A 12,007-nucleotide genomic window follows, 5' to 3' on the forward strand; every position below is an offset into this window, starting at 1 on the left:
GTTAGTCTGTGAGCCTCTAATCCAAGCTATTACCCACAGGGACAGCAACCACGGACGCTACTTCCCACTCACTCCCCCTACCCTTTATCTATATTCACATCCAGCAAAGAAACACAGACCCTGGAGGGGGGGGGGGGAACAGTGCACAGTGGTTTCAGCAGTCGGTTGAAAACCAGGGAAGCCAGGGTTTCAAATTCTGTTTCTCCTTCTAATGCTTCTTAAGACTTTGCACATGTCACACCTTCCACTGCCTCAAGCACAAACTTACAGTGTAAGCCCTATGGCACAAGGATCTACCTTGGAACCTGCCTAGAGCTTTGGTTTAGAAAGATGAGTAATCAAATTTAAAAAAATCCTAAGCAAAACAAATCCAACCTTGCTATGGTGTATTGCCAGAAACAGTTTTATTTACACAAGGACAAACATTATAACATATTACAAAATACTCAACTGAAAATCATATCGAGAGAGAGAGAGAGAAAGACAAACACACACAGAAAGCAAGAGAAAAATACAAGTCAGACAGAGGTGCTCCTCACCCCACCCCTTGGGAGGAAAAGAAAGGGACAAAACTGAGCAACAACCCCCCCCCCACCACCACCCCCATTACAACTTAATACTGTTCAATAATTCCTTTTTTTAAATTAGAAAAAATATATATATATATTAACCTGACACAAATTACTCCACAAACACACAGCTAAGCAGCACTCAATGAGTGAATGGCTTTCCGACACTTAAAATCAGAACAAGAAGAATCAAGACATTGTGAATGCAATACCTCTCCCTTCCATCCACCCTTTCTCCCCACAAAAATCAGAAAATTGTTCCATTTACTCCCCACTGAGAAATAATAAATATGTAAACAATTCTTAAGGACTTGTAAGACTGGAAGAACGCCTCTTCCCCACTGTCCGCCCTTGTTTTGCTCACAGCCAGGGGTAAGGGAGGAGGAAGAGAAGCCAAGTGGAATTGTGGCATAGGGGTCTCAAACTTACAGCTGGGAAAGCGCCTTACATCTGTATGCCGCACTCATCTCTCCACTATGTCACCTTGTTAACGTGTCCTTTAAGTGGGACCTGTGGAACCCACTCTGTTTACAAATCGCAGGCATTTCTGACTCATCCCGGTTCCTGTTGGACAGACAGGGATCATGAAGCTCAAACTGTGATTCTCTTTGCTCACAGTCCCTCAGGAAAATCTCTTTGTTGGCACCAGATCTCCTGAGTGAAGAAAACAACACCTAAAGCTTCAAAAACCACTCCTCACCAAACAGGATCAGAAGATGGAACTTGCCCTCAAAGCTGCCAATGAAATTACAGGCAATGGTGGAGAGATGCTTTCATAAAAGCCACAAGCATAGCTTCTGCAATGGCTCTGAAAATAGCACAAATGATTGAAGATTAGATTAACATATAGGTTCCATTAGTGTCTACATTTAGGACAACAGTCCTGCTTTGGGGAGGATGGAGGGAGGGAGTCTAGAACAGCTTAGATTACTGTTTCAAAGCCAGTCTAGCTGATTCTCAGACCCAGATAGTTTAATTTTTCATAGTGCGCTTGGGCTAAACAGCTTTAAGAGTGGATATCCTGAGCTGGTTTAAAGGCCAGTGTGGACGTCCTGAATGAAGAATCAGAAAGTGGACTGGACTTTTTATACTGGATACTCAGGTCTTATCTTACATTACATGAATGGACTTGTTGTTCCAAGTCCTCTAAGGCAGGACAATAAATCCATCCATTTATTTATATGCATTTGATATTCCACTTTTTCCAAAAGGTAGACCCAAGGTGGATTATATCCAATGGATCGTGATAAAAGCAGCCCATCCCTTCTGACATGGCAGTTGTTAGGTGCCGTTTTATGGAAAATAGGGGACACAGTGCAGACAAGTTTAATTTTCATCTCAAAATTCCATGAAATAACAAATCTGGAGCCAGTATATGCAGAGATTTCCACCTAGAAGCCCCAATGCCTAATTTAGTGCGAGATTTTAACAATATTTTAGATTGTCAGGGACACTGCTGAAAATGTCATACTGAGTTTCACCAGATGCCTCTCTTGAACTGGGAAAGAGTGTTTCATTTACCAGAAAAATAAAACTAGCTTATACACGGGCTACACCCCTCACGGAGCAGACCATCAGAGGAAGGCATTGAAGAAAACCTTCTTCTATGTGAAAGTCTCCTCCCCTTGGAGGGTTGCAGCAGGCATGGTGGCTGCTGCTCCCCCTCCCCAGAGTAGTGGAACATATAGAAGAAAGTACCAGATACCCTGGAAGAAGATGTGAACCAAGGATAATGTTTTCCCAGAATGCCACCATACCATGGGGGCCAAATTAACCTGAGACTTGGGTAGATCTGGTTGGCCCATTGGACACAGATATGCGGGAACAATCTTTGGGTAACTGTACAGGATTCATTTTGTAGCTGGAAAGTCCTTTGAGCAGGCACGGCTCACAAGCCCTACCTGTGCATGCTCACACATCCCATTGCGCTCTCCTCGCTGGAGCTTCTTGCACTGTCCCGCACCAGGCACTTTCCCTTTCATATCACCAAGCGGTTCCGGCCCAACAGTAACATTCTCCTTGCAAGAATATTACCATTAAAAAGAAAATTTAAAAAAATCTAAAGTGCGTCCACGCTGACCCTTAACACCGAGTCGCTTCTCAAACTGCAGCTGGTGTCTGACAACCAGACCTTCCAGAGTTACTCTTAAATACAAAAATATATGGGGGTGGGGGGAAGCTTCACTTTCTGCATGCTGAGGGTTAATACAAACCTTACAAAAACGGCAAAAAAAACAAACAAAAAGGGGTTTAAGTTAGTGGCTAGCTGTGCAAGTTAAACTTATGAAAATTACGCTTCTGAACTGATCGGAAACAAGTTTGGTCTCAGGAAATGAACGCGGGGGGGGGGGGAGATGGGGGTGGCTGCTGTTCTACAATATGGGAGTAGTCTGTGTACCTGAGTTGCTTGACTCTGGATTAAAGCCCAAAACACTACTCCCCCACCACCTTGCCTGAAAGCAAGAGTGTCCAGAGTGGTCCGAAAACAAAATCCCAGAGCTCAGCTCACTCTGGCGCTGAAATCTTGTCAGCAGAGAAGAGATTCTCAAAACTACAACAAAAGTTTACAAAAATAATTAGTGTTCCCGCCTTTACAAAAAAAAAAAAAAGATCCATAAAGAAAGCAACCAGTAGAATGACTAAATGCTGGGGGGGAGGGGAATTGCAAAGGGAAAGGAGAACCTGAGAGTGTTATAAAACAAAATGCTTCAGGGTACCCTAAAGCTAAATGGTAGGCTTGAGGAACCCAAACTGAGGACTCCCCCTCCCCGATGCGCAGCTGAAGATGTGGGGGCTCTTGGCCCAGTCTGAAGGGCAGGATAGACAGACCTGGAGGAAAAAACCTCTTAAAACAAAAATCCCTGCTACTCTAGCACATTCACCCTGGAGGCAGAGAGTCCTACAATGGCTTTGCCACTGTGAAAACCAGAAAGAATATACATACTCAAACGTCTATGTTATTGTACAGAGAATACAGAAGACCAATTGTCTTAATACAGTCAAGATGTTATAATCTCCATTTTGTTTTATAATATTCTGTATTGTGCTGTGAAAGCAATTATATCTATATCTATCTATATATATGTATATATCTGTATTTACAGATATATATTTGAAACTCTTTTTGCCAGTGTGATTTTCGACCCAAAAGTCGCCTGACCAGAAACACAAGATTAGCTGGCTGCAGATCCTGCTGGAAAAGATGAGTCAGGCCTTTCAGGGGGATATAGACTGCCTTCTCTTGAAACCATGGTAGTAAGGCCACAATCAGGTGTTTTACCTAGGTCGGGACCGAATGCCCTCCTAATCAAAAGCGGCAAAGTTATGCAGGGGATCACCCGTAATGAATGAACATTGAGCATTTCAAAATAAACTTTAGCCCGGCTTTGCCTTCTCTTATACATGCCGCTGATCTCAGTTTTCTTAAGAAAACATTTGGGGGAACTAAAGATTCGAGCAGGTAGTTTACTGTACAGAATGGTCTTGAGTCTCCAGTCTCGCCTGAGAAATGTGTATAGCTTTTTTGCAGAAGAGTTTTGGGGGTCCTGGACAGCAGCTTTTATGACTGCATGGGAAACATAGCGATATTCAAAGACCCTGCATATTCCTGGCTCCGTCCTAGGGATCTTCCAAGGCATAAAGGGTTCATAGCTGAGTGTTACTTCTAGCCTTCCCTATGAATAAAGTGTGTACAGAAAGAAGGGAAGAGGGTAAGACAGCAACTGAAGTCTAAGGCCAGAAAAGATCGCAAAAGAAACACAAGCTTTACAATTATGAGATTAGTGTTTTGTCAAAGTTTGGTAAACATAATAATATTAGATTCCAAGGACGTTAATTCAAAGTCTTGGCTTCCTTCCTGAAATCTTTAATTTAATCTAAGTTACTGCACAGCAAGAATGGCTTAGGAAGCTCCAGCTGTGTTGCTTTTGATCAGAACATGGGGCACTGACCAATGGATATCTCAGGAAGAAAACTCACCAGCCATCTCCCTTGAGCTGTACCCTAATGGGACTATAAAAGGGTCTGCAGGGCATAAAGGCAATGGGGAAGTCACAATATCAGCAAATGCTTATAACCCAAGGGGCTCAGTTTTCCCCAAAATGGGGAGCTCAAATGGTGGCCCCTGCTGAAGCACCTCCCCACAGCTCTATAGGCGCTGAACTACAGCTTGCCTACCCTCAAACAGCTGAATTCACTTTTTTATTGAGAGAGAGAACTGGGCTCTGGCGTTCCCCAGCAGTGAGATGCAGACTTTGTAATTCTTTCCTTTTTTAACTACTTACTGTATGCATTACATGTACAAGAAAGTGTCTGGAATCCAAACAGGGAGAGGGGAAGGGGTTAGAGGCCAGCTGAGACCTGCTCACCCAAAAGCATGCCCTGGACAATGGAGGAAAGAACTTTGGATTTATTCATTTGTATTTTTAACCCACTGCAAAGTTATAATTTAATGCTTATATTCTCACTACGGGTGGGAAGGGGGAAGAGGTCTACTTTGGGTAAACTTAGATGCCTTTTAAACACAAAATCTAAGATAGAAGTAAGAGTGATCAGAAAGGAGCGTACACCAACACAACATGGAAACGTATGATACTACTACTTAAAAATAGTGTTTCCGCCCCTCACAGATATTCTGTACGGTCACCGCCTCACCCAAGACAATCTGAACAGGCTGATTCAGTCCTGCTGTTGCCCCATTGCATACAAGTAGCTTCGCTTCTGATTTTCCCTAAACAAAAGTAAGCCTAAATCTCCCTCCATGCAATGAAGCAACACCTGGACTGGATCAGCCTGTTTGGATGGACCTGGGGTGAGGTGGCCACTCTAGTATTCCCTCTCCCAGCTCTGGTGTTTCAATGAAGGTATGCAGGAATTAAAAAAAAAAAAGTGATTAAATAATACATCTGTAATAAAATTAGATACCTTTCAAGAGGTACTCTTTATACTTCTCCCGAGCTAGTGAAGAGAACAGAAAAATGAACAACCTTCCCACCCCTCCCCCCATAAAAAAACAGAAATACATTTCATGAAAATAATAATAATAATAATAATAATAATAATAAAAAAAGACAAGTCTAGTGTCCAGGAAAGAGGGGTGGGGGGGGAAGGAGGAATAAACTATTTACAGTCACAGAGCAAGAAGCAGGCATTGGTCGTTCATACGAATGCCAATCCCATTTCCACCATCACAGGCGAAGGAGGGACTCAAAAGACACCAAACTGCCAATCAGTTTTTCATAATCAGATCACGTACGCGTCTTTTCCTTCTCTCACTCTTCCCTCCCCCCCCCCAAACAAAAGCACAAAAAAATAGCAAAAAGTATGTTTTCCAAGAAATTAAGGCAGTTGAAAAGGAAAAAAACCAAAACACAGCGAATCAAAGGCACCAGAGTTCTCTTGCGTTTCTTGCGCTGCATCCACGGAAGGATTTGGATCTGAAACCAGCCACTGGGCACAGGTGCTGCAAGCTGGGTGTGTTGAAATGTCCTTCCAGGGACGAAAGTCGTGAAGCAAATGTTAAGCGCGTGGAGAGGTGCCTGCTGCGAAGGCTCATTGGCTTTCCACTGCTTGCTGGGTCTCCTGATTAAAATCACTTTTATCTTCAAAACGGACTTTGTTATTGCACCGAGGAACTGGAAAGTCAACCTTGGCCTGTGATCCTCGCGGAGAGATGACATCGGATGACAAGGGGGCACCAGACAATGCCCTCTTTTATTGGTTGATGATATCAGCGGAGGACAGAATGCATCCAAAGTTCCTATGTACTTTCTCAGGGAGAAACCACTTAAAATTGGTGATTTTAAGCAGCAAACTAAGCAGGCATTACAAGAAAGAGCATTAGAACTGCCATACTGGGTTGGATCAAGGGCCCACCTTGCCCAGCATCTTGTTTCCAACAGCGACAAGCAGCGGGGGTTAAGAAGAAGTAAATAAGAGGCAGGGTGTGTGCAGATAGGTCCATCCCCATCACAGCCTTCCAGCATTCATGGGCTCAAGGACATCCAAAGTTCAGTCCGACATCCCTGATTCTGCTTAACAGCCTCCATAAATCCAGGAATGCTTTCTTCAGTCCGGTTCACCTAGTTACTTCCTCAGCGTTCTGTGGCAATGTGTTCCACAGGATAACTCTGCATGGCGTGAAGTACTTCCTTGTGTTTGGTTTGAACCTGTCACCTGACTGAGTCATCGGGGGCTTTCCTAGTTCTTGCACAGCCCCAGATCAGCAACCCCCAAAGTCTCACACTTACACCGTCACTTGTATCTTTAGCTTGTCACTGAAGTTTTTAATTAAAGAGTCTGAAATTCAGGTCAGATATTTCAGTTGGGTGGGGTGGGGTGGGGGTGACAGAGGGAGACAGCGAGAGAGACAGATTATAAGCAAGAGTGTTATGATATTTTGCCGTCTTCTTGGTGTCCCGTTCTCTTCTCATCCCCAAGTGCTAAGGCTCAGTGCAACAGACTATCCTTAGCCATTACCGCTGCGTGTCTTAGGCGAGAGACGACAAGGAACACAGATCATCAAAATTTTAAAAAAAATTTAAAAAAGGAAGAATGGTCACCGGACAAAGCTCCGGAAAGGTTAAAACAAAGAGAATTTGGATGCTGGTGGGGTCAGGATCGGATGCTTGGAAACGGACACAGCACGCGACGCTGGGGGTCGAGTGGCACTTTTTTTTTTTTCTTTTTTTTTGTTTTGTTGTGTTTCTTTTTTTTTCTTTTTAGTAGAAAAAATAAACAAATCACAATAACAAAAACCCCACAAGGTGACAGCTACAGGAAAGCTTGGCACTTCACAACACTGGCTCCTCTTCCATGGGCTCATCCACTGGTCTGAAACAAAAACAGAGGAAAAAAAAAAGAGAGTGCAGTGAGAGGACCCTGCAAGGAGAAGGATTCTGTTCTCATACATGAGACTCCCATGAACTTATACATATGGGAGCTTGGTAATATCATAGCTGGAGAAAGGATCTGTGCACACTCAGCAGATCCAGGAGTTTTGCATAATTCACCTGTCGGTCTAAGAAACAGCATTAATCAAAGCATCCAGCTTGCTTCAGGAGGAGCCACACTGATAGACCTCTGCACCACTTTACAGCACCAAAAAAAGAATATGGTGCCTACTGGAAGCCTGGGAATTAACAGAACCATAGTGGAAAGAGCACACATTGAAGAGGGAATGCCACACCATGGCTGTAACTCTCAGGCCAGCACAGATAGAAGAGCTTCCGAAAAGAGTGGCGGCTTGAGCTCCTTGTGGGAGCTAGCTGCAGGAATAGGAGCTGGCAGAGGCAGAGAGGATACTGCCCAACAGTGACAACCAACAGTCAGACCTGGGGGTGTAAATGTGGTGCGTTTCAGAGCTAGGCTAGATGGGTTTGTAAGGGATATATATACAGCAATTTGCTTTCTCCTCCCATTTGAAACAGAAGAGCAAACCAGTCCGACTGTGGAGCTGTTCAGAATGTGGGGGTAAGCTAGGGCTCAGGAGATATTTCTTTGAAAGATAAAAGGTCATACACTGTTCAAACATGCTGCATTGTGATTGGCTACAGCAGAGGATTACCTGGGAGTGCAGGTTGTGCTTCCCTGCTCTGTGTCCACCGATAACAATGCCATGGCGCTGACCGTTTCTGCTTCTTCCACTTCTCCCTTCTGGGCTTCCTGCAAGGAGCTGCTGACCATGGAGGTGAAGCGCTTCACTGAGCTCCAATGTTTACCTGTAGACACCAGAACGAATCAGGGAACTGCAGGGGCAAGCTCTATTAGCCCGTCACAGCTCCCTCAAACCCAGACTTTTATATCAGTCCATAAGAACCAGTATGGTCCATCAAGCCCAGTATGCTGGGGTCCATCAAGCCTATTATCCCAGTTCCAACAGTGGCCAAGCCAGGTCACAGGTACCTGGCAGGATCCCAAAGGGTAGATCGATTCCAAGCTGCTTATCCCAAGAATAAGCAGTGGATTTCTGCAAATCTACCTTAATAATGGTTAATGGACTTTTCCTCCAGGAACTTGTCCAAATGCAGCTACACTAACAGCTTTCATCACATTCTTTGGCAACGAATTTCAGAGCTTAATTATGCACTGAGTAAAAAAATATGTTCTCTTTATTAGTTTTGAATGTATTACCCAGTAACTTCATTGCGTGCCCCTGGTCTTTGTACTTTTCAAAACAGTAAAAGGGAAAATTGGTTTATACCTGCTAATTTTCGTTCCTGAAATACCACAGATCAGTCCAGACAACTGGGGATTTGCATCCCTACCAGCAGATGGAGGCAGAGAATACAATTTTTCAGGCACTGCTATAAAAACAAGAGTGCCATTTGCAGTCCCTCAGTATTGACCTGTACCCAAGCCAAGTAGAGCCACAAACTCAAAAGCAATAAACAATGCCCCTACCACGGCGAAAGTAGTTGGGGCCCCTGAAATGAAGCCCTCACATCCAAAACTACATAAGAACATAAGAAATTGCCATGCTGGGTCAGACCAAGGGTCCATCAAGCCCAGCATCCTGTTTTCAACAGAGGCCAAACCAGGCCACAAGAACCTGGCAATTATCCAAACACTAAGAAGATCCCATGCTACTGATGCAATTAACAGCGGTGGCACTGAAAACCCATCAGTCTTCACCTGGAGTACTGTGCTCAGTTCTGGAGACCGTATCTCCGAAGGGACAGAGACAGGATGGAGGCGGTCCAGAGAAGGGCAACCAAAAAGGTGTATGGTCTTCATCGAATGCCTTATGAGGAGAGATTGAAGAATCTAAATATGTATACCCTGGAGGAAAGGAGGAGCAGGGGTGATATGATACAGACCTTCAGATACTTGAAAGGTTTTAATGATTCAAAGTCAACGACAAACCTTTTCCATTACAAAAAAATCAGCAGAACCAGAGGTCACGATTTAAAACTCTAGGGAGGAAGACTCAGAACCAATGTCAGGAATTACTTCTTCAAGGAGAGGGTAGTGGATGCCTGGAATGCCCTTCCGGAGGAAGTGGTGAAGACTAAAACTGTGAAGGATTTCAAAGGGGCGTGGGATAAACATTGTGGATCCATAAAGTCTCGAGGATGTGAATGAAGAAGAAGAGGCATGGGGGTGGCTTGCGGGAATGATGGCTACTTCCTGGTGATTAATACCCTTATTCAATAAACATACACACGGTTAATGCGACTCCAACATTGCTTTATGCTTCAACGACAAGAGGAAATGTGGGACAAAGGATTTGCATTCACAAATAAGCGTGGGAGTAGCTTGCTTGCTGCGGCAGTTATTACCCCTAACCAATTAAACTGATACTTCACTTTGAATACATATACAGCGCAGCTCACTGCTTCAATGGCAGGGGAGGAATGAAGAAAAGAGGATTTATATTAAGACAACCAACAAGGACTAAATTGCACAAGCTAGGTAAACAAATAAGCATGGGAGTAGCTTGCTTATTGCGGCGGTTACTACCCCTAACCAATTAGGCTTGATACTTCACTTTTATGCAGCTCCAGCACTGCTCTCTACATCAATGGCAGGGGTGGAAGGAAAATTAGAACCAAAAAGTTATCAATAAGGGTGCTGACCTCAGTGGTCAGAGTAACAGATAAGTATGAGAAAAATAACTGTGAAAGCTTGCTGGGGCAGTCTGGATGGGCCGTATGGTCTTCTTCTGCCGTCACTTCTATGTTTCTATAATGTTCAAAATATATACAAATAAGAACAGGTTATGCATTAATACTTCACAACTACATCAGTCTTTCAGCACTAGGGGGCAGGTCTCTGGACTGATCTGTGGTACTCTAGGAACGAAAATTAGCAGGTAAGGACCAATTTTCCTATTCTGTTCATATCCCAGATCAGTCCAGACAAGTGGGATGTATCCAAGTTCCCCTACAGTGGGCAGGATCCCGAAAAACCTGCTCGCAGCACACCCTCACCGAAGTTTGCTTCCCCTGGTGCCCCCACATCTAAATGGTAATGCTTGTGAAAGTGTGAAGGGAAGATCATGTCGCTGCTCTACAGATCTTTTGAAGCGACACCAACTGACACTCCGCCCAAGAAGCCACGTGTGCTCTAGTAGAATGCACCTGCAACCCCTCCAGGACCATCTGGCCTTTGCAGATATAGGTTGAAAAAATAGCCTCCTTCAACCATCGAGCAATCGTGGCTTTAGATCCTTTAGCTTCTTTGTTTGTGCCCCCGAACAAAACAGATGACCTGAACATTGGAAACTGTTAGTGACCTTAAGATAATGCAACAGAGTCCACACATCCAGTAAGTGAAGGTCCCTCGCGTGCGATCCTTCCGAAGCCACACTTGGAGACACCGGTAATTCCCAGTCTGGTTGAGATGAAAAGAAGAAACAACTTTTGGCAAAAACAAGGGCACAGTATGCAAAGTCACCCTAGTGTCCGAAATTCGCAGGAACGCTCCTCTGCAGGATAAAGCCTGGGGTCCATTGTGTCGCCTATCAGCTCGACCCCAGGAACGTACTCCATCCTGTAAATCATTTGAATCTTCAGTATCTTCCCCTTCATCAGGATGGGCAAGGCTTAAACGGCGCAGGAGGTCCCCCGACTCCCTGGGCAAGGACCACTTGGGCCTCTTAGAAGGTTGCTGTGGCTACTGATTCAGAGGCCTTTTACCTCCTGCACTTCTCCTGGCCAAACAGGATTTTGCAACAGCAAGACAAAATCTATGGAAAATTCTTCCACATCATTGTCCCCTGCATCTGACATGAGCTCTTCTGCCTGACCCTCCTCTCTGCTCCTCCAATCCAGTCTGAATCGCTAGTGAAAGTGGGGGGAGAGAGAGGAATCCCTGGGCTCCCGAAAGACTCCCGTCTATTGCTGTGTGCTTCCTTCTTGCCTGAGAAACCACCAAGTCTCTCCAGAGTTTCTTTAACAGGGCCCTAGGAACGAGTGACCCTTTTGCTGGCCGCAGCTCCCTCAGAGGATCACTCCCCTCCACAAGCACATTCCCGGCACAGCAAGGCTGTATTCAAACACACAGCTGGAGCCATAAGCCCAACACCTTTTCCCGCACTTGGAGGCCGACGCAGGCACCATTACCCTCACATGCGGTCAGGTCTGCCTGCTACACTAAACTATCAGCACGATCGCGACCCGAATCAGAAGCAGTGCACCCTGCCCCGATGCTCCACCAGCTCCTCAACAATGGCCTGGAGCTCCGGCTGCAGCAAGCAGACAGGTTCGTCCCTCCCCAAAAGCCAGTTATGCGATTGCACAGTTTTACAGCCTTCCACCACTACCAGTAGTTTGCTTTTTTTTTTTTAACTCTTAAAAGAAACTGTGGTTCCAAAGAAATAATCCCCAGCCAGAAAAGATAAATAGTTCCCTACTGCTGAAGAAAACCTCGGGGAAGAGGCCTTCAGAATGAAAGAGGGAACCAGGACCCCTGGTTTTCAGACATCTGGATACTGCGGG

The 12,007-nt window shown here is 44.9% G+C and overlaps 1 protein-coding gene across 5 annotated transcripts in view; it reads right to left on the minus strand.

Moving 5' to 3' along the window:
• Window positions 1-387: 387 nt before the first annotated feature.
• HDAC5 (histone deacetylase 5) overlaps window positions 388-12,007 on the minus strand; it is a 178,931-nt gene continuing 167,311 nt past the window's right edge. For all 5 annotated transcript variants that reach the window (XM_029572400.1, XM_029572401.1, XM_029572399.1 and 2 more), the window contains 2 exons: window positions 8,134-8,287; window positions 388-7,400 (listed from right to left, as the gene is read on the minus strand). In XM_029572400.1, the coding sequence (XP_029428260.1) occupies window positions 7,361-7,400; window positions 8,134-8,287 (194 nt within the window). In that variant the 3' untranslated portion in view covers window positions 388-7,360. The remainder of the gene's footprint in view (window positions 7,401-8,133; window positions 8,288-12,007) is intronic.

Source organism: Rhinatrema bivittatum, chromosome 12 (genome assembly GCF_901001135.1).
Source record: "Rhinatrema bivittatum chromosome 12, aRhiBiv1.1, whole genome shotgun sequence".
Taxonomy (NCBI): domain Eukaryota; kingdom Metazoa; phylum Chordata; class Amphibia; order Gymnophiona; family Rhinatrematidae; genus Rhinatrema; species Rhinatrema bivittatum.